The 23,564-nt window shown below is 40.9% G+C and overlaps 1 protein-coding gene across 8 annotated transcripts in view; it reads right to left on the bottom strand.

The window, feature by feature from the left end:
* The window catches only part of arhgap42b (Rho GTPase activating protein 42b), a 147,355-nt gene that overhangs the window by 25,272 nt on the left and 98,519 nt on the right, over nucleotides 1–23,564 (bottom strand). For all 8 annotated transcript variants that reach the window (XM_084123901.1, XM_084123903.1, XM_084123902.1 and 5 more), the window contains exons 5-7: nucleotides 5,163–5,264; nucleotides 3,121–3,231; nucleotides 546–650 (exon numbers count right to left, since the gene is read on the bottom strand). In XM_084123901.1, coding sequence (XP_083980027.1) covers nucleotides 546–650; nucleotides 3,121–3,231; nucleotides 5,163–5,264 — 318 coding nt within the window. The remainder of the gene's footprint in view (nucleotides 1–545; nucleotides 651–3,120; nucleotides 3,232–5,162; nucleotides 5,265–23,564) is intronic.

The raw sequence follows: 23,564 nt of genomic DNA, 5'->3' as shown, positions 1-23,564 counted from the left end.
TGCTGGAAGGAAAGGAGAATAAATAGCTTCATTTCCTTCTTTAGTCCTCTGGAGTACTGACATCACACCCAAATACATCAATGTGAATTATCAATGACACTCCTACAATATTAAATGTGCTTGTCCTGCGGTAGTGAATTACATTTAAGGCTAATTTCTCACGCTTTCACAGCAGTGTTCATTCAGCGTATATATGCCGCAGTGCTGGCACAGTTCTGCAGCAGAACAGGTCTTTTGTGCTGAAAATCTGTGACACTACATCAGCTTTGAGCTCACTGTGACAGTGATGCAAAGAAAAGGTCAAAGGACATGGATCCCGAAACAGAGATGCTGACGAGCAGCAGGAAGTGGTTTATAACAGGCAGATATTGATCAAAGACACACAGAGCAGGTTAAAGTCTAAAGAACAGAGGGCAAAAGAGACTTTTTTGAACACCATGTCGCTTTACAAATATTTTCAGAAGGGAAAACTTAAGTTGGTCAAAAGGAGGCTAAGTGAAAAAGTGAAAGAGAAGCTGGATGACTCACTGGAAATGTGCACTTACATTCTGCAGGTTAAACTGTAGCTGTTGTTTGTAGGGCTCGAATTCATGGGCGAGCTCATAACCCTCATGGTAGAATGTGAACAGACCCTGTAGGAAGGCCAAGAGCTGCAACCCAAGCAAGATGTAAATACAAGTTTCTATATTATGCCTTTAACACAACATATCTACTGTACAGTATCTTTCTCAGTGCAAACAGGAATTTTACAATATTTTGTCAGTTGTTAAATTCTCTGAATATCTAAAGCTGTCACATAACTGCTCAACCAAAAGACTGACATACAATTCAAAGGGATTCTCTAACTTTCAAAACGGTGTGCTAAAATAGGATTTTTTTTTATTTACACAAAGAAATGAATAGTACTTTTGTAAAATGTTTAAAGTCCCCCTGTAGTCAATCATTTTTTCCCTTAAAACTCATCTTTGATCACCAAAATTACATATTTAACAGTTTTTTTTTCTTGAAAAAAAAATCTTCATGTCTTAAAATAGCTAGAATGTAACTCTACACCCTCATTTAGTATACGCGGTTCTATGAATATGCAAATTAGTCCCGCCTCCACTCACTCACACCACCTCAGAGATCCACTCGTTGACGATCACACGTTGACCTGATTCGTTACAAGGTAGTTTGTGACATCAGCAGTCACAAGTAACACCAGCGATTTCAAAACCGTGTTTTTAAGACTGTCTTTGGTTCACTGCAGTTTTAAGGAGAACATACTGTTGGTGTTGACTTATGAATTTGCAAATGGTTTGTCTTAAAGCATATTAAAAACACCACATAGACATATACAAAATTAAAAGCAGGATTTTCACCACAGGGGGACATTAAAACAATGAACACACACATTAGATGGAGACTGTAGTCATACCAGTCGCCTAACAAAAAGTGTTTAATTTTATATGAAGCGGGACGCCTCATGGGGGCGGCCATGTTGAAATCACATGACCAGCCGAATACAATTTGCTTTATCTCTGTAAATCTTCCTGTTATTGGACATTTTCACTGACAAAAATCATTTAATGATGGTATGTAAAAATAGTGCATTTCTACAATGGCATTGGTAACTAAAAACATTTTCTTTTGCGTATTTCTGCATCCACACTACTAGGTGTCAGTACAGGTCAGATTTAGAGAAGGGGAGAAATTATTTATTGTAAATACAATTACAACCTCAAATTTCTTAGGGAAGACATTTACTTAACTCACTTAAAACACTGACTGAATTGTTAATGCACAGACCTGATGTGGCTATGGTAAGTGCATTGTGTATTAAGTTATACATCTATTAAGCATTACAGTTATCCCATCTGGCCACTGTAACAATTTGACTTTCTGATAGTGACTTTAGCACAAGACTTCAAAGATGCTGATGCCACACCCCCGAAACTCAAGAGCAGAACAGACTGCTGTGCTTCTGGTAGATTAACAGCGTTGTTTTCCCCATGCCTGGTGATAAACAGTGGACACCCCTCTAAATCTATACAGCGCGTTGTCTGACTCACTTTACTGCTCACACTTATGCATATAAATATGCTTAATGCAGGAATGAGTCATGCAAATTCTGTCCACTGTTGTAATATGTGAGGTTCAGCTGTTGTGTATTTTATGCGACCTATTTGCTGAGTGGAGATTTAGATGGCCAACATGAAAAGAACCTAAAAAACTATAGTAAGAGCACTTCCTCTCAAACTATTTTTAATGGCAGGAAACTTTCAATAATTGAAGGATCAACTTTGTATCAAAGGTTCCCCTCACAAATTCATTAGAAGAAATAAAAATAGACTCAAATGAACATACTGTTGTATTTCCAGTAAAAGAAAAGAATTAGACCTTGATGTCATTGACAATGAAAGTGGAATGCATCATAGATCATTTGGTACTGGACAAATTTGGTGAGACATGTTTGAGATTATATTGAGATTTCTGACTTTTGGTTGCAGTTTACCCAAAAAGTCTGTCATCATTCACTCACCCTAATGTCGTTCCAAACCTTAGAACGACATTTAGAACGATAGACACTTAGAACGATAGATAGTCTTTCTATCATAAAAGAAGGTATTTTGAGGAATGTATGTTTTTTTTTTTTTTCATACAGATGGAAGTCAATGGAAACCAAAACACTTTGTTTGCCAACATTCTTCAAAATATCTTGTGCTCTACAGATAAAGAAAGTCACACATGTTTGGAATGAAATGATGGTGAGTAAATGATCGATTTTCATTTTTTGGGTAAACTATCTCTTAAATAGTTCAGGGGTGACTGTGGGACAGGAAATGACAGCTGAGGTTTGATTAAGTTGGCATGATAAGAGTGTGATTATGACTTCAGTGGTCAAACTCTCAACCTACTTCCTGTTGGCTACAAAACCATTACTGACCAGATGGCTTGATTCTCATTACATTACACATCATGATGGGCATCTGATTTGTTTTTCAGGAGTTACATTTGTCTATACGTTATCGTGTTTATGTGCATAAGAGTGGCTTTGTGTGTATTTGTGAGCTTCAGTTTGTGAGACAGAAACTTCAAGTCTAAATGTAAGAGGAATAATATGCATCACAAAGATCTTACCGGCTCAACAAATTCAAATTTCTTCTTCTCTTGAACCTCCTGGATTTTGAAGACGTATTCTAGCGAGGCGTCATAAAAGAGCTGCCTTTCCTTATCAATCTGAGCGTCAGCCTGGAAATGAACAAAGAGCGCTGTTACCCCAGAGACAGACAGAAAGCGATGACTGCCAGGCTTGTACGCTCATTTGGATGTGTTTGGGCTTTGGTTAATCGTTACATGTGAGAATTTATGGCTCAGCTTTGTGAGAATTTGTGTAACAACAAGCTAAACAAACGCATAGGAACATCTCTGAACAGCAGGAAAGAGGAATGAAAAAAAGAAAAAGAAAAGAAAAAAACAGGAACTAAAGCTTGTAAACCCTGATGTTTTTAAAAGGATTAGTCACCCAAAAAATGGAAATTTGATCATTTTTTACTCATGTTGTTTAAAACCCATATGACTTTCTTCTGTGAAACACAAAAGTAGAAATTCAAGCTTTCAATTTTCACAAAAACCCCACTAAGGACTATAAAAGTTCATATGACTTGTGGGTTATTACATTTATTGTAATTGAATGGAAAGTGTGGAAAGTACATTACTAAAAATTTCTTTTTATGTTTCACAGAAGAAAGTCAGGTTTGAAACATCATGAGGGTGAGTAAATGATAAAAAAATTGTGAACTATCCATTTAAATAAATGACATCACAAAACTCACCCATGTTTTAGCCACTGTTTTCATCAAAAAGTCAACGTGTACACAGTTTCAGTTTTACATTGGCTATTTGTTTTTGCTTTTTGTAAACTTTATATACTTTTTAATAAAATTAAACTTGTCGTTTCGCATACTGACTTGCAATCGGTTGTCTTTCTTGCATTGATTTGCATACAGAATTTTGATTGGACTTTGTCTTCCTTGCATACATTTAACCATTTATACTCACCACTATGCTGCTTTCACGTGCTATTGAAACCGACTTCTGAAGTCGTAATTTTGAGCTTGTCACGTTCAAGTGCTTTGTTGTCGAAAAGAATGGAGAATGGAGCCAAAATGTATTGAAGATATTTAATTTTGAATAAAATGTAGTGTCCCATTCATTGACAACCATATAAACTTTCACCGTGGTATCTTGCTGACGATTCTGGAATTTTATAACATTCAATATGCTTCGAATGGTTATTCATATATGTCAATATGCACTAATTTAACAACAAGACAAAGTGGTGTAGCTGTTGTGGAAAAAATTAAGAAAGAATAGCAGTCACAGCAGCAGTCGTTCTCTACTCCGCCATGTTTAAAGTTCATGGTCCGCCCTTCCAGTACTAAATATGACTTTAGGCGTTTAGGGCGTCCATGTCCTATTTCCGACTGGGAAACTGATATTTATGATAATTCCGATAGCACATGAAGGCAGCATTACAATGCAGTTATTTGTTGATTCACAACAAACAACAACGTTGCGAATTTAACTTGTGAATTTAATTTAATTTGCAAATAAAGCACCGTTTCCATCCTATGTGTTCAAGAGAACAAAATCATCACTGAGAAACTAGCGCAAAATATATGAAAGTATTATGATGCCATAAAGAATCGCATGCGCAGGGTAAGATTTGTGAAAGTGTACATAAGATTGCAAGCAAGAGCATTAAAAGTACCATTTCGGCAACGAGAACGTTGCTGAGCCAAAATAAGATGTGTTCTGGCGACTGGCGTGTTTATTGTGTGATGTGAGATGCTTCTGGGAGGGAATTAAATCAAATCATTTTGATGATAGACTTTGCTCAGACATTTTAGAATGATCAATCCAACAATTGAGATGCTGTACAATGAAATTGGTCCGCTGGTTAATCCAGTTATGTGCATACAAATAGGTGGATGTAAACATAGCTACTGTGAGTCTTGTGCACAGCAGACAGAAAGCAAGATATCATGATGGTAAGGCACTTCTAATGCAGCACTGCATCAGAATTAAGACTAAAACCTAAATTAGTAAGATTTTTTCTTGCAAGCACTGGTATTTCCTTTGGAAAGTGCAAAACTATACTTATTTATGGAATGATTCACCTCTTGGAGAGCCGATTCCTTTTTTCTGGATGAAAGGTTGAGATGTTTTTCCAGTGTGGAATAGTACTTTTCCGTCTCCTTGTCAAATTTCTTCTTTCCCTCCTATGAAAAACAAATAGTTTCTGGCATTAGTTGTTTAGTGTATTAAGTCAGTTTTCTGTGTCATAACAGAGTAACCACAGGTGAAAAACACTTCAGTTGATTATGAACATGTAACACTAACATTTGACAGCTACAAAGTGTCTGAATACTTTTGTCATTTAATCATTTAAAACCTAACAAACAAATATATTGTGAAAAGTTAAACGTGGAAATCTTTCTTTAAAAGTGGGGTCCTCATATGCTTGTGATGTGCCTGTCAGGCCATTGGGTGGCACTCTAATGCTTTTATTATAGCCCGTTCTTGTCTCCCACTGATATGTGTAGTTACTGCTTTAAAAACAGTTTAACACATAATTGATATATTGCATGAAAATAAATATATTGTCACTCTGCAATGAAATGATATAAACCAAGCTTAAAGATGATACTTAATCATGCATAGTTTGAAGATAACAAGATTCATCCCTTTCTGTTCTCAGCAGACACAGATCAAATCACCATTTTGCACAATCTCATGTCCATGGGTCATCTTTTAATAAGTTAACATTTCCTGACAGTTGCAAGCAGACAGAAAAGGTTTGCATTTGTCTCAATGCTGACTCATTAATGGCACAGGTAGTATGGAGTATGTTCGCTCAAGCATAGGAGTGGAAGATTTCAAAATCAAAATATTCTAAAACTTCAGCCAAAATAATCAAATTACAGCAACACAAACTCACAAATAGGCTCAATGTCATGGGTATTAAAAGTCAAGATGGCAAAAGTTACTTTGTCATAAAACACTATCATTTTTGAAATGCCATCAATGCAAATATGCTGTGTTGGCAGCACAATGGTGTAGTTACTGTGGCTGTGTCCGAAAGCTAAAACAATGCTGCCGGAGGTAAGGCGGCAACAAGGCACATCCGATGTCCGATTTTATGATGTATATTTTGCGACGGAACTTACAGAGCATCGAAAACAATGCTGCATGCACTCATTGTATGTGCGTACATGGTATTTTTACCAGCTAAGAACTCACAAAAGGCTTATAAAATGTGTGAAGGACTCAAAACAGCACCAGAAATTCCTTCGTTACACACACAAACGAAGATCTGCTTCAAGATAATGCCGTTCTGATGCCTTTACTGATCTGTATTGGACAACTTCACGACTATGACAAGAAAAAATGCATAAGACAGAGCATTCTGTCTTTCTAGGGTAACATCTTCTTTTAGGGTAACATCTTGCGACATCACGTCCTGTTTTTGGTTTGTTTAGATGTCTTTGGTCCGTGTTGCAAGTGAACTTATTCAAGTGAACAGATAAATATGGGCCAGAAGGCGCCTCCTAGCGGTCTAACCCTAACCCTACCCCAGACCTAAACCTACCCATAATCTGCGTCACATATTGACGATAAAGGGTGCCATGTGCGTCGAATGTAGACGAAATTTCAAAAGCGTCAGTATATGACGCCTTGGGATGAGAATGCAGGAGGAGACACACCTTATGTTAAATAAAACTGCTGTTTTTTTTCAGTGGAAAACTTGACCCAGAGCACGTTTTGTAGGCTAGCTTTAGATGAAAATAAAGAGGTTGAAGAGTAAAGAAATGTGAAGGATGAAGAGGAGAATTCTGAATATAAAATTTGGATATTTATCTGCTCCTTCCATCCCGTCACAAATCACAAGATAACCAAGTTCACGAAAGGAGATGAATTTCCACAGAAGAATCCACAACATTGAACCCTCCAAAGGCCCTGACTCCACTCAGTCTGTTTTCACACCTGAGCTCTCTGCCCGAGGCCTTTCATGCAGCGATGCAATACGTGGATTCTACAGTTATCGCAATATTCAAAGGTCATATGTAAATTTTAAAGTGCTCTATTTCTTTGCAGCAACTCAAGTGCTGTTCTGAGTGGGAGCATGGGAGATGACAGAGGGTCTGTTTGGACCACTGTCAAAAGAAACAAGCTGGTTTGTTTGAGCCAAACGCATGAGTTTCATACATGTGATCCTGATAATTTTCGAACACCTCCCTAATTTTTCTATTAAAAATGTGCAAAAACATCCAAAAATGCAAGCAGAAGTACTAGATTATTACATTTTCTTAAGAAAACATACGGAAAAATGTGAATACTGATCACAGTACACAGTGTTCCCCAGGGTTCTGTCCTTGGGCCTTTACTGTTCATCATCTACACACTTCCATTAGGTCACATTATCCGTCATCATAGCTTTAACTTCAATTGCTACGCAGATGACACCAAACTTTACATCCGTTCTCAACGCACTGCTCCTTTCCCTACCAACTCAATATCGGCTTGTATTGATGACATAAATGCATGGATGACTGGTAATTTTCTCAAACTCAACACTGATAAAACAGATCTACTTCTTGTTGGTTCTCCTCAAATCACATCCTGTTTCTGTGTTGACAATGTTAAGTTGTATTTTAGTAATCACAGTCCTGCATTCTTCGCACTGTCACATTTTTTACCATAATCAATAAATAATTTCATGACTGCATCTTTAGACTCTTCCTGTACTGTGTGCAGAAAAAGAGAATACCTTTCCAGAGGAAAATGTAGAGTCTATATCTGAAAGACTCCTATGGGATAAGAATTAAATAATAAAACAGAAAAATAAATGAATAAATATTTTAGATAGTGAGTTGACAGTCAATCAATTTCCCTTTGGGTTTGTTTGCTTTATATGAGGATGACAGTGGAATATAATATACTGCATCTTTGGGCTTGATGACTTTTTTGTGTGAGCTGAAAACTGCAAAAAAAATAAAATAATAAACTGACTGAAGGAAATACAAAAAAATAAAATAAATAAAATCTCCTCCACAAATACACTGAGAGACAATCAGACTGAGACAGAGAAAAATAAGAGAGTTAAACTGAAAAGCTTGAAATGTTTTGGACTGTCCCATTATAGTTTAAAATCAATGAATAATTTAGTATAACCACACAGTAAAAGACAAGCATTTTTTTTATTTGGATGATAATGGCTAATTTGATATGAATATCTGCAATAAAAAAAAAGACTGTAATACTATGACCTCCACAAAAAATCCACAAATAATTTTAGAGCGTGTTTATAACTATGTTCATTCTTGGGGTGTACGGTTCTTGGTAAAAAATCAAACAGTACTATTCTCCACCCACGGTTCGGCACGCACTTGCACCGCGGTTCATCTTAAATCTGATGACACATCTACAATATGGTTTATTGAAAATAACAACACATAAAACAGACAGACAATATTCTACTAATGCATGTTTCTGTCGATGGATACACATTCTGGGATCCCAATACATTACAACAGTGTGTCAGTATGTACTGGATCCAAACATTATATCCTTTATATCCACAGTTCTTTTTTCCCTGAACATAGCACACAGGATCGTACCGAAACAGTAACACTAAAACCGTGATACAAACCGAACCGTGAGTAATTTGAACCGTTGCACCAGTACAGTGCATTCAGATTAAAAAATTTAAGTCAGCAAAACTGAATATAGTAAAATATATTAAAGCCATACAGAGAAATCAAATTTAAAATACATAATTTTACAAACTGACTATTAGTCCTATTTTAAACATTTTAATGATGTGCAGCAGTGATGCGCGGGTCAATGTATAAACAACCCGCACCCGACCAACGTTTTTCAACTCGGACCGCAAAAAAAGAAAAAGAAAATATTGTACCCGACCCGCTTCCTGACCCGCATTTTTTAAAAGTAGTAAATGCTCATCGTAGCGTCATTGGAATTTTTTTTTTATATATTCTAATTTTGTCAAGAATTATAAAAAATCGTCAATAAGCTCATAATTTGCACTAAAATAGTCTAAATGTTTAGTTTTAAAAACAATTTTAAAAAGCTGGCTATGTCTATTTTGATGTTTCTGCGCAAGTTCAGCAGACAGTGAGGTTCGGGTTTGTTCTGATCAGAGCTCGTGAGCGGAGAGCGCATTTCCGAATATTCCGCTCCTCTCACTCATTCCGTAGGGTCACTCGCTCAACCCAGAATGGCCTGCTGGTTCGAAAATATGTGGAATAAGGGCTGCCTCTGACTAATTAATTTTTTCTAGTCGACTAGTAGTTGTTCATTTAAGCCATTCGTGGACAAATCGCCCCTTTATATTAATTTAATTACTTAAATAGGCTATAGCCTACAGGATAATAAGCGTTATGACCGCACGCATAAAGCTTGCCACAAAGAACCGGTTAAAGTAATGATTATGAATGTGTCTAAATTAGCAAGGAGACATTTAATTGTTTAGTAATAACCTGGTGTTTTCTGTGTCACTGCAAAGATGAAGTTGACGATGCGGACTCGCCATGAACGCCAGAGAGAAATGCACATTTCATATGGATTACATAATCAGAGAGTAGCCTATTTATTTTGGTTTGAATATTTTCGTTTAAAAGTAGACATTTCAAGCTTTCTGTAATATATAGCCTATATTTCTCAAAACTGTGAGGCACAAGCAATGCAAGTGATCATGCCGGCGCCTTATTACATTGTCTGCTATATGGGCTATTTGCTTCTTATTCATTAAATACGGGCAATTGATTGATAAAACATTGATCAAAATTAAGATACAATTTATACAAAACGAAAATCTTTTAAAAAGAGTTTTCTATAAAACAAAACTTAATGAAGTCGTCAAAATCATGTTTTACCAAAAACAGCGCCGTTGCTAGGAGGGCGCCAGCGCCTCTGCCTTTCAGCGCCTCTGCCTCGCGAGTGGATGATAGCCCTGAAGACGCCTAGCAATGATATACCTTTAGTGGTAGTATACCTTTAGTTAAGTTATACCTTAAGAGTCTTCGTAGCGCGCTAAGAGACAATGTTATCGGAAAATGCAGCCCAGGTATGATGCGTAATGGAGATTCCAAAGCGCTCTTCTTTGGTCAGAACCATGGAGAACGATTGCGGATAGGTCTGTCCTATGCACCGAAACTTTTAACAATGCAACAAAATATTTAAAGAGCATCAAGCTATTAAAATCTATATTATGTATACACACAGATAATATAACAGAAGGCTGTATTAGTCAATATTTTTTTATTAGGTTAAGCAGTGGTTGGATAACGTTTTCTTACATTTATTTATTATTTATTTATTTATTTTTTACGATTTTAATTTAAGGCCCACCCACAATTGGTCTGGGGTGCGTTTCCCGAAAGCATCGTTAGCCAACTATGGTCGCAAGTTCCCTCGTTACCAATAGAGTTCAATGGACATTGCGATGAACTTGCGGGAAACGCACCCCTGGCCCATCCAAAACTGGAATCCTGGCACCGTGCCTGGTTGGTCGTGCCAGTTTTGTGGCTATCAAATGTGTAAATAGCATCGCAAGAAGTACACATGACAAAGCCAGCACTTTGGTCATCATCTTTCATTATTTCGGCAAATGTCTCCCACACTTTGCTCTTTCTATTTGTGTATTTGCGGAGCTTCCACTCCCCAGTCTTCACCTTTTCTCTTGCCGCCTCCATCTCTACCTGCAGACTGAGCTCGTGCGTCATCGTACTTCTTGCCAGTTATTCAGCCAATAAAGTGTAGGCCTATGTATTTCATAGAAAATTGTGTCTAGTAGGCTACTATATAAATTACAAAGGTTTAATTGGCATCTTTATTTCAAACGACCCGACCGACCGCGACCCGAATATCATTAAAAATATTTTTTGATGACTCGTAACCGAGTCATCGGTTCATTTTGGATCAACCCGCGCATCACTGGTGTGCAGTCACATGAGATGAAGAATCCAGTTATATCAGTGGCCTAAAAAAAGTTTTTGATTGACCAGACAGTCCAGAGTGTGAGGGGGGAAATACATTCTGTAAACAAGCAGAAACAAACAAATTTGTGCATACACATGCTTGGTGAATGAGACCCAATGCTTCATGCTTAAATGCCAACAGGTCAACCTAAAATCCAATACAACTGGACTGAATAAAAGCTTCTTTTATTCTTTTATTATGTAACAATAAAACAATTAATAGTCAGGTGCAACTTTTAAATCACACTTTAAAACTAATTTTACTAATGAATTTATTAATCCATATGCCAACTGAGGTTAAAAATTTCTTTGACACACAATGGTCACAGACACATCTGATCAAAATTAAGGGTGCTTTCACATTTGGTTTTGAATGCTTTGTCTGAATCTGAGGCCCTGTTTAAACCTGATATTAAGCTGCATTTTGTTTGATCGGATCACAACGCTAATTATAGGTATAAACAGGGTCTAAAACATTTTGATGAATGCCAGATTTCTTCCATAGCAGAGACGTTCATGTGGTCGAATGCGTTTGAACAGCCACAAAAGACGCCTACTCTTCGCCTAATGACTTAATGCGTAAACATTATGGGAAGCGCGCTAGCCGGATGGGCTAGATGGGCCAAATTTGGTTTAAAGACGAAAAACGTACCAAGCACAATGTTCTTTCACCATTCCTGATTTCTAACACACACTCACCACGTTCGTGGTGGTCTTATGGCTATCAGCACAGAAGTGAAAGCTGCTGCTCTCCGTATGTTTTTCCGTCATCTCCGTGTGCGTTCATATGTAAATTGTGTGAGCTTATTTTGTCCATTAGATCGAAAGATCTGAAAAAACCTATGCATTTTCCCGCTCATAGATCCTCCCCTCGAAGAAATCAGGACAGAAGTGGTTGAAAGTGGACAAAAGAGATGGACAAGTGTAAACGGGTATGTGTCTCCCTCGTCTACTTGTGATCCGATTGACCAAAACGCATCTTAATACCAGGAGTAAACAGGGCCTGAGTTTGATCACTGTTCACATCATCTAAACGGACCAAACTATTATGTCAAATGAAAGACGTGCACACCAAAAGCACTATTGTGATAGCACCAAAAGCTACATAGCGGATAAGTAGAACTTTGTGAATGGCACATATCCAAAATCTGTGGAAATGTTATGCTTCTGCTGGAACAGAATCTATAGAGGGCTACCCATAAGACACGCTACACAGTGTGATCCTGTTCTGTTGTCCCAGCAGGGCTTCTGTTGACCATCAGGTCTTTGTTTCAGACCTTCAACAATTTACTGCCATCCACTACTGACTTGACCTCACGTGACCTCAGCTCATTGGGTCAGTCTGAACTGCAGCCAGGTTAAAGACCACTGTGCCGTGGAGGGAGCCCTGCATGACAGACAGTCTTCAGATCCCCCACAGAGGGACAAAGAAGCCAGGCAGACAAACATATGTGCCTGAGCACACACACACTCACAAAGAATCCTGGAGCCTGCGGAGCCACCTGGCCAGACAGGCTGATGGCACAGATTTTGAGTGATCACTGCCTCAGATACTGACAGCTCCAAGGGGAAACAAACCAATACCCCACCCCCAGGGCTGCACTGCACAAACAGCCCAGACTCTTTCTCTTTATCTGTTCTCTCTTCTGCTTTTAGTCATTTGAGTCATTAGCCAATATTCCAATTTTCCAAGCTTGGTGCCAAATCTAAACAATTGTGATGGAATGTCTTGCCACTGTTTATTACACTCAGAAGTTCAATTAATAAATATGACTGGATCAATTTACTAAGTACCAGAAGAGGAGAGAAGACAAGAGACAGACTGAGATAAGATGAGAAGGGGGGGGGGGGGGGCAATAAGAGAGGAGAAGAGAACACAAGATGAGACTAAAGAGACAAGAGAACAGACGAGAGAAGATGAGACAAAAAGAGGGAAGAGATGACAAGATATGAGATTGGATGAAAGCAGAAAGAGCAGAAAGAAGGACAGACAATAATAGAGGAGAGGAGAACACAAGACAAAACAAGATGAGTGGCGAGAAGAGACAAACTGAGACAAGACAAGTTAAGAAGATTAGACAAGAAAAGAGTGATGAGGCAAGATCAGATGATAGAACAGAACGGAAGAGAAGAAACAAAACGTGAGATAAGAAGTGAGAAAAAGAGATGAGAGTAGGCAAGCTGAGGGGAAAGGACAGAAAACAGGGAAAGGACAGAAAACAACGAAAGAGGAAAAGCGAAGAAGAGATGACAAAAAAAACTAAGAAGAGACAAAGAAGAGGAAAAGAAGAAATTAAATGAGGTGAAGACGAGAAGAGAAAAGAACAGAGAAGATGAGAAACTCACAAAACAAAATGAGAGAAGATTAGACAAAAGGCCAACTGAGACAAGATGAGCAGTGAAAACAATAGAGACAAGAACAGAAGAGACAATATGAGACAAGATTAGAAGAGACTTCTAAGAGGAGAGGACAAAATGAGACATGAAGAGGAGAAGAACAAGAGACGCGTCAAGATAAGAAAAATGAAGAGAAGAGAGGAGAAAAAGAGAGGAGAGGTGAAGACGAGAAAGACAAGAACAGCGGAGAGGAGGCAATACAAGATGAGAGAAGATAAGAGAAAAGGCAAACTGAGATGAGACATGAAGAAAAGAGGAGAAAAGGCATGGCAAGGTGAGAGAAGAAAAACTAAGATGAGGCGAAAAGAGAGGAGAAAAGTTAGACAGAGAAGAACAGAGAAAGACAAAAGAACAGAAGAGAGGAGAGGCATAAACAAGAGAAAGACAAGAACAAAGGAGAGGAGACAATACAAGACAAAAGAAGATCAGAGAAAAGACAAACCAAGACAAGATAAGCGTTGAAAGATGAGACAAGGAGAAGAGAAGACGAGACTAGAAAAGAAAAAAAACAGATGAGAAGAAATGAGAGGTGAAGACAAAATGAGACAATATGAGATAAGATAAGATGAGACAAGACAAGAGGACAAAATAAGACAAGAAAAGGGGATGAGACAAGAGATGAGTCCTGTGCTGATCTCTAGAGAACTGAGGATCATAATGAACAGTGACATCCTCAGCATCTTCACACAACACTTCAATTACATTCATTAAGGGTTAATCGTTCCTCTGTTACCTGATACGAGCAGGTGGGATGTTACATGTGCCTGAGCAGTCGCTTGGAAACATCTGAAGATCTACTGATGCAGTGCAGGGCTCTTGAAACAAACAGCTCTTTTTTCAGCTAATTGTCACATGGCTAATTACACACTGAGTCCAGTGATAATTAAGCAGTAGCACCTCAACTTGAGCTATTTTAATGACACTCAAAGCATGTTCTCACCTTCCAACAACATAAACACCAAAGAAAAACAAACTTCCGTAAAGGATACAACATCATTAACTAACAGAACAGAACAGAACAAAAAAGATAAAAAAAAGTACATTCAGTTAAAAATATTCTATGCACACATCATCAACTGTGGTATCTGGAATTGTGTGGCTTTTGATTTGAATAGTGAACAATAAACACTGTCTTTTTCATCAGCTAGAGTCTTTTATAACAGCATACAAAGACCTGTCATACAAAGCAAGTGCTTGCCTGTCTAATTTTAATATAACAAGATAATCAAGGCCACATTCCAAATATTTAAAGCAAACGTTTCAAAATAAAGAGGTAAAGTGCAATTTATCAAAGTTATAATATTTTATCCTAATTCAATTTATGGTGCAGAAACTAATATACAGTGAGGAAAATAAGTATTTGAACACCCTGCTATTTTGCAAGTTCTCCCACTTAGAAATCATGGAGGGGTCTGAAATTGTCATCGTAGGTGCATGTCCACTGTGAGAGACATAATCTAAAAAAAAAAAAATCCAGAAATCACAATGTATGATTTTTTTAACTATTTATTTGTATGATACAGCTGCAAATAAGTATTTGAACACCTGAGAAAATCAATGTTAATATTTGGTACAGTAGCCTTTGTTTGCAATTACAGAGGTCAAACGTTTCCTGTAGTTTTTCACCAGGTTTGCACACACTGCAGGAGGGATTTTGGCCCACTCCTCCACACAGATCTTCTCTAGATCAGTCAGGTTTCTGGGCTGTCGCTGAGAAACACGGAGTTTGAGCTCCCTCCAAAAATTCTCTATTGGGTTTAGGTCTAGAGACTGGCTAGGCCACGCCAGAACCTTGATATGCTTCTTACAGAGCCACTCCTTGGTTATCCTGGCTGTGTGCTTCGGGTCATTGTCATGTTGGAAGACCCAGCCTCGACCCATCTTCAATGCTCTAACTGAGGGAAGGAGGTTGTTCCCCAAAATCTCGCAATACATGGCCCCGGTCATCCTCTACTTAATACAGTGCAGTCGCCCTGTCCCATGTGCAGAAAAACACCCCCAAAGCATGATGCTACCACCCCCATGCTTCACAGTAGGGATGGTGTTCTTGGGATGGTACTCATCATTCTTCTTCCTCCAAACACGTTTAGTGGAATTATGACCAAAAAGTTCTATTTTGGTCTCATCTGACCACATGACTTTCTCCCATGACTCCTCTGGATCATCCAAATGGTCATTGGCAAACTTAAGACGGGCCTTGACATGTGCTGGTTTAAGCAGGGGAACCTTCCGTGCCATGCATGATTTCAAACCATGACGTCTTAGTGTATTACCAACAGTAACCTTGGAAACGGTGGTCCCAGCTCTTTTCAGGTCATTGACCAGCTCCTCCCGTGTAGTTCTGGGCTGATTTCTCACCTTTCTTAGGATCATTGAGACCCCACGAGGTGAGATCTTGCATGGAGCCCCAGTCCGAGGGAGATTGACAGTCATGTTTAGCTTCTTCCATTTTCTAATGATTGCTCCAACAGTGGACCTTTTTTCACCAAGCTGCTTGGCAATTTCCCCGTAGCCCTTTCCAGCCTTGTGGAGGTGTACAATTTTGTCTCTAGTGTCTTTGGACAGCTCTTTGGTCTTGGCCATGTTAGTAGTTGGATTCTTACTGATTGTATGGGGTGGACAGGTGTCTTTATGCAGCTAATGACCTCAAACAGGTGCATCTAATTTAGGATAATAAATGGAGTGGAGGTGGACATTTTAAAGGCAGACTAACAGGTCTTTGAGGGTCAGAATTCTAGCTGATAGACAGGTGTTCAAATACTTATTTGCAGCTGTATCATACAAATAAATAGTTAAAAAATCATACATTGTGATTTCTGGATTTTTTTTTATAGATTATGTCTCTCACAGTGGACATGCACCTACGATGACAATTTCAGACCCCTCCATGATTTCCAAGTGGGAGAACTTGCAAAATAGCAGGGTGTTCAAATACTTATTTTCCTCACTGTAAATATGCCTTTTGTAAACACTGACTGCACTCTAAAAAAAACCTTGGGTTATTTTTTCTACCCAAATCCTGGGTTGAGCCTTTTGGGTCATTTTTTGGGGTTATTTTTTTCAGCATTTGGGTAGTTTTTGTTACCCAGCTCCTGGGTCAGACGTAACAACCCAGTGTTTGGGTAGCTTTCTTGTGTTACCCAGATCTTGGGTCAGACATAACAACCCATGGATTGAGTTATATATTGCAGGCTTTTTGCGACCTCTTCAGGAGAGAGCAGTGCAGCTCCGTTAAAATGGTGTATGTCTTCTGTAAAATAGGCTACAGGTTTGTATACATTTTATGTTATCAATAAATTCGTTATTATTCTGTATATCATTTAATTTTATACAAAGCAACATACAGGGGAGCGATGTGAGTCACCTAAAAGAGTGACGCATTGATATTTTTCGCGTGATGGAAATGTTCTCAGAGACTGGTCGATTACACTTGAATTACTACTAATATTTGTAAAACGAGCTTAAAGGTGCGGTATGTAAGAATGACAAGAATGACTAGTGGTCGAAATAGGTACTGCAGTCGAATTCAAAATATCGAAGATCGTCGTTTCTCCCGCCACCTGCTCCTCAGACTGGACGGCGCTCACAGGAACGAGCGCTACGGACGATGAAAATTGGCAAACTGGCAACGTGCAGTATCACCAGCCCGTTCTCATCCTAGGGCGTCATATACTGACGCTTTTGACATTTCGTCTACATCGAACGCACATGGCACCCTTTAGCGTCAATATGAGACGCAGATAGATATGGGCCAGAAGGCGCCTCCTAGCGGTCTAACCCTAACCCTACCCCAGACCTAAACCTACCCATAACCGAACAAAGCTCTGTGCGTCTCATATTGACGCTAAAGGGTGCCATGTGCGTTCGATGTAGACGAAATGTCAAAAGCGTCAGTATATGACGCCCTAGGATGAGAATGCGTTGGTATCACAGACCAAAACAATAACAAACATTCCAGCCAGGAAACGCACATTTCAAAGTAAAATAATTGGCTGTAGAAGTGGTTTTCAGAGAAACAACTATGTAAACTTAGCATGTTTCCTCAATATATGCAAACATTATGGTATTTTTATGCTTTGGTAGAGTGAAAAAGTTACATACAGCACCTTTAAATGTTGACTATGTATTAAAAATGATGTAAAATATTCTATACTGTAAAATATGATTGAAAATAAAGGAATTATCATGTAAGCCAGTGGTTGTATCGAGTATTTTAAGTAATTAAGTTAGTCCGTACATTAACTATATGAAGTAAAAAAAAGAAAGAAAAAAAGCTAGTATTACAGTAAAAATGAATCAAGATGCTGGGTTAAATCAACCTATTATGCTGGGTTAAATAAACAACCCAATTCGCTGGGTAAAATGAACCCAACATGTGTTCTGTCCTCGATTTACCCAGCCCTTGGGTTGAAAACAACCCAAATTGGGTTGTTTTTAACCCAGTGTTTTTTAGAGTGTGTGGTGCTTTAATTCACCATGCATACATTTGGCTCAACGAACTATGTTAATTTTGGGACGGGACATCCTGGTTGGGGATCAATGACAGACAGGGGAGTGTTTATGAAACTTGGTTGCAAACAATCATTATTTAGTATTATTCTGGTTGAGTTTGCTGGTAGATGATGTTAAATGCATCATTCTGTGAACAAAAAGTATATTTCTCTAATATTTCAACATATCATTGTAGATGTTTCAACAGTGCCCAATTTTTTGGAAGGCTCTTAAAAGCATGAAATAGCGATAGCTGAACAACTGCCATTAAGATGAATGGGAATGCTAACGGCTTGCTTTTTGCTATGATAGACCTTGCTGTGTGTCTCTAGTTGTGCAGAAATTACATACTGCACCCTAAAAAAAGCAATACTTATGAAGATACAAGGTACATTATTAAAATAATTGATCATGATTGGTTCAAAAGCCTTTAGCACAACAGTTAACAAGCTGTCATTTATTATTATTAAGCATTATTATGCAAACATCAGTGCTCTGTAATCACAGAACTGAATACTAACAAACCACAGTGCATTTCACTTCTCGTTTTACAGAAGCGTCGCAGAGACAAGAGAAGCGTTCTTCCTTCAGCGTTTGATCTATCTTAGACATAAAAACTATCATTCCCTTTCGTAGTCACTCCGAGTTACGTCGGATGACGACGAATGGGGTTTTTCTTAGAAAGCCTATCATCTTCGAGTATATAAAACGAGCCAATGGCAATGAAATGCCATGGGTCTGAGGAATTTGCATAGCGTAACTCCGCCCTACCCTGGGGGTATATACGGAAGTGCGCTAGCAACATGCAGATATGTTTTCGCTTCGGAGCCAAGTTGATGTACTTCACTCCACAAGCCAATCCTGAGATTCATCTCTCTTCTCTTCGAACGAGCCTCTCTCCAAGTGTTGGTGTGACAGCGAGTTCCAGCGAGTGCACATTCCTTGCTTATCTGTGCAGTGATTTGCCAGTGTTTGTGTGTTCTCTCCCTGGTCGCTTCAGCATTTGCGGAGAAATCTCCTTTCTAAAAGAGCTTGCACGCGGCACGTCTTTTTAAAGATGCCTCGCCCGTGCACTTCTGGTTGCGGTCTATTCATTTCTGACTCTGATGGGCACAATCGCTGTCTTGTGTGTCTGGGTATTGAGTACGCTAAGGCAGCGTTTGTGGATGAGTCATGTTCCCATTGCGGGAACATGCCCATCGCACGGTTGCGGTCAAGACTCAATGACCTTCATGGTAGAGTCCCCTCATCCGCACCCCGATCTACGAGCTCCGCGAGAGCTGGTACTTCGGCTGGCGGCCAGGGTGACCTGAGGGTTACGGTGTGGAACAAAGCGCCGACTATTCCACGCTCCACAAGCGCCGTGCAACCCCCGAGTGTTTCGAATGAGCCCGCTGTACAGTCCTCTGACTTGCCGCGGGTCTCATTCGGCGCTCCAGAGGAAGATGTGATGACGATCGCTGCATCACAAGGTGGGCAGGAGTCCTTGGGAAGTGAGGATTCGGCTGTGCTGCCACCTTCGGGTGTCCCAGCATTGCCCGAGTCTGATCCCGAGATGACGGCCATGCTTTCCCGGGCAGCCGCGGCCATCGGTCTTGAGTGGTCCCCGCCACCTGGTCCGGTGCGCTCGCGGCTGGACGATTGGTTTTTGGGTGCCGCCGCTGATCCTCGTCAGCGCGTGACCCCAATGCCTTTCTTCCCGGATGTGCATGAGGAGGTCACGAGGTCCTGGAAGGCACCCTTGTCTTCCCGTGATCGCTCGGCGTCCTCCTCCGCCTTGCCTCCTCTCGATCAGGCGGCCGCCAAAGGGTACACTGGGGTTCCCCGGGTTGAACGCTCTGTTGCGATGCAACTGTGTCCTCAGAGTGCTTCTTCTCGCGCCCTTCTTCTTGCCCTTGGAACGAGTGTCCAGGCATGTTGTTGTGTCAACAGATGCCTCCACCACGGGCTGGGGCGCCATGTGCAATGGACATGCTGCCGCGGGATCCTGGACAGGACCCCAGCGCCTTTGGCATGTCAATTGCCTCGAGTTGTTGGCTGTACGTCTTGCCCTGCACCGCTTCCGTGCGTTGCTCAGGGGTCAACACGTACTAGTCCGGTCAGACAATACCGCGACTGTAGCGTACATCAACCATCAAGGTTGTCTGCGCTCCCGCCGTATGTCACAACTCGCCCGCCACCTCCTCATATGGAGTCAGAAGCATCTGAGGTCGCTTCGAGCCATTTATATCCCGGGAGACCTGAACCAGGCGGCCGACAAGCTGTCTCCGCTTCGGCCTCTCGCTGGAGAATGGAGACTCCATCCCCAGACGGTTCAGCTGATTTGGGATCAGTTCGGGGACGCACAGGTAGATCTGTTTGCCTCCCACGACTCGTCCCATTGCGACCTGTTTTTTTCCCTGACCGAGGGTGTGGAACGTGTGCTCCTGGACGGGACGAGGCAGGTTTGAGTACCCTACCACCAGCGGTGGTGGCTACCATCACTTCCGCTAGAGCATTGTCCACGAGACATGTCTATGCGTTGAAGTGGAACCTCTTCGTCAACTGGTGTTCTTCTAAACATCAAGAACCCACGAAATGCCCGATCAGTGTCGTGCTTTCCTTCCTGCAAGAAGGCTTGGAGCGAAGGCTGTCTCCCTCCACCCTGAAAGTGTATGTTGCCGCCATTGCCGCACATCACGACGCAGTTGATGGTAAGTCTCTGGGAAAGCACGACCTGATCATCAGGTTCCTGAGAGGAGCAAGGAGACTGAATCCTCCTCGCCCTCCTCTCGTTCCCTCTTGGGACCTCTCAGTGGTTTTAACTGCCCTGCAGAGTGCTCCCTTTGAGCCTCTGCAATCAGTGGAGCTTAAGTTCCTGTCAATGAAGACAGCGCTCCTGGTTGCATTGGCCTCCATCAAGAGGGTAGGGGACCTGCAGGCATTTTCGGTTGACGAAGCGTGCCTGGAATTCGGACCGGCTAACTCTCACGTGATCCTGAGACCCCGGCCTGGATATGTGCCCAAGGTTCCCACCACTCCCTTTCGAGATCAGGTGGTGAACCTGCAAGCGCTGCCCTTGGAGGAGGCAGACCCAGCCTTGGCACTGCTCTGTCCAGTATGTGCACTCCGTACTTACGTAGACAGAACGCAGTGTTTCAGGACCTCAGATCAGCTCTTTGTCTGTCATGGTGGGAAGCTGAAGGGAAAGGCTCTCTCCAAGCAAAGGTTGTCTCACTGGATAGTGGACGCCATTGCTTTGGCATACCAGCAGCAAGGTCGACCATGCCCCCTTGGTGTGACGGCCCACTCCACTCGGAGTGTGGCATCCTCTTGGGCTCTAGCGCATGGCGCCTCGCTAACAGACATCTGCAGAGCTGCAGGCTGGGCGACACCTAACACATTTGCGAGATTCTATAATGGGAGTGGAGCCAGTTTCTTCTCATGTACTCGCTTCAACTAGCCGGTAAGAGATTCTGCTCAGGTGTCTTCGCTTGCTCGCCATTCCTCTCCACGGATGGGATACGTGCGATATTCTTCTCAGGTGAGCCTAATAAGCCCTGAGTCTCCTCCAGCACTGACGACGTCAACACCAGAGTTATGCCACTGGCAGCTTTCGCGCTTGGCTAGGTGCTTCCATGTGCATGGTTCCCCCTCTGGGTGACCCCCACATGTGTATTCCACTGTAAGCCTCTCTGAGCATGTGTCTTTCCCTTGGCAAGCCACCTTGCCACCCCTGGGGTTGAAATATTCCACCTGCGGCTGGACACCCCAGTGATACTCCATATGCAGCCCCCCGGGGTCATATGTGTATTTCAAGTCCCCCCCTTCGGGCTGGGCATAATTGCATATTTCCACTGAGATATGCTTCCCAGTGTACCTTGGTATCCCTGTGTTAAGTAGGACTCCTTCGTCCGTGCTAGTCTCACGACAGGGAGCTCAGACTTACGCAGGGCACTGGAAGACAGTCGAGAGGTGGCGTGATTACACTGGGAACCCCATTCGTCGTCATCCGACGTAACTCGGAGTGACTACGAAAGGGAACGTCTCGGTAACCCTGAGTAGGGAACGGAGACGTTACGTCTCCCTGCCACTTCCCCTGTACCGCTGGAACGCCTGAGTTCAGTCTCGGCTCCTCAGCGAATACATATCTGCATGTTGCTAGCGCACTTCCTTATATACCCCCAGGGTAGGGCGGAGTTACGCTATGCAAATTCCGCACACCCATGGCATTTCATTGCCATTGGCTCGTTTTATATACTCAAAGATGATAGGCTTTCTAAGCGAAACCCCATTCGTCGTCATCCGACGTAACGTCTCCGTTCCCTACTCAGGGAACAAGGGTTACATACGTAACCGAGACGTTTCCTACCTAGCACATGAGGGTAAAGGCCAGCTTCCCACCCCTTATTTTGAAACTCTTTCTAGAGGCAAGAAGCTCCTTTCACAGCTCTCCTTCTAATGAAGGTTTGCAGTAATCCTTGAATGTGTCCTCCCGTTGAGTTATTTAAAAATACACTGTATTGCACTCGGCACCAGACAGGAAGTGCCCCAGATTAGACGGGCCTTTAACAACGCTGCCCAGATGACCTGGACACCTACCCATTCATCTTGAATTTTAAAACCCTTGAAAAGCTAGACAGAAACACCTCAGATACTAGAGGCAGCTCTTGTCCGGCCACAGAGATCATTAGTTTGGTTCCAAAGTTGCCTACCTAGACAGGATTGTAAGGCACCTTAGACCTTTTCCAAACAGTAGGCAGCATTATGCAATCCCAGAATACATTGTGAAAAAAAAATCAGAGTCTTATTTTATTGTAATTTCATTTTAAGATTGCTGACTGTGGTATGGTACGGAATGGAAGCTTGTTTCCGCCATGGAATAAAACTAGCAACTGCAAGTCTCACAATTCTGAAAAAAAGTCTGAATTGTGAGATATAAACTCACAATTGCGAGTTACAAGTTTATATCCCGCAATTCTGACTTTTTTCCCCTCAAAATTGCGTAATATAAATATAATATATATATATATATATATATATATATATATATATATATATTAATGTCTCGCAATTCTTACTTATAACTAGCAATTGCAAATTCTTATCTCACAATTCTGAGAAAATAATATGTATATATTCGTATATATTCCGTCATGTATATTCGCAATTTCAAGAAAAAAGTAGCAAAAATCACAATTCATTTTTATTTTTATTTTGTGGTGGAACCAAGCTTCCATAGCAAAGTTATTATCAATATCAATTAAAAATTAAAATTTAAATCCATCCATTAATCCATTATTTTACAAATGAAAGGACTGGTGTCTACGATAGCTAAAGAACTCTGTGAACATAAACAACAGATGATGCAATTCTTGCCCATGTTTACCAGTTATTCCTTTCACAATGTACTTCTTTCAGTAACTGCATGTTTGCACAATGTTCAGAGTTTTGTGGTTACCTTGAATGTCATCAGATATGCGCCGGTCTAGGGAAGTGGGAGTGTGTTGAGTTTGATGGTGTGAGTTTTTGTGTAAGCGAGGTCTAGTCTGAGGATCTCTGAGTGGTTAAGGATGCAAACAAATCTTCAACTCTGTATTTGCCTACGGTTAGCTCGACCTGCCAGCTGGGAATGCAAGGTCTCAGAGATAC

Source organism: Abramis brama (assembly GCF_963993115.1).
Source record: "Abramis brama genome assembly, chromosome: 9".
Classification (NCBI taxonomy): domain Eukaryota; kingdom Metazoa; phylum Chordata; class Actinopteri; order Cypriniformes; family Leuciscidae; genus Abramis; species Abramis brama.
This window is presented reverse-complemented; position numbering and strand designations above follow the sequence as displayed.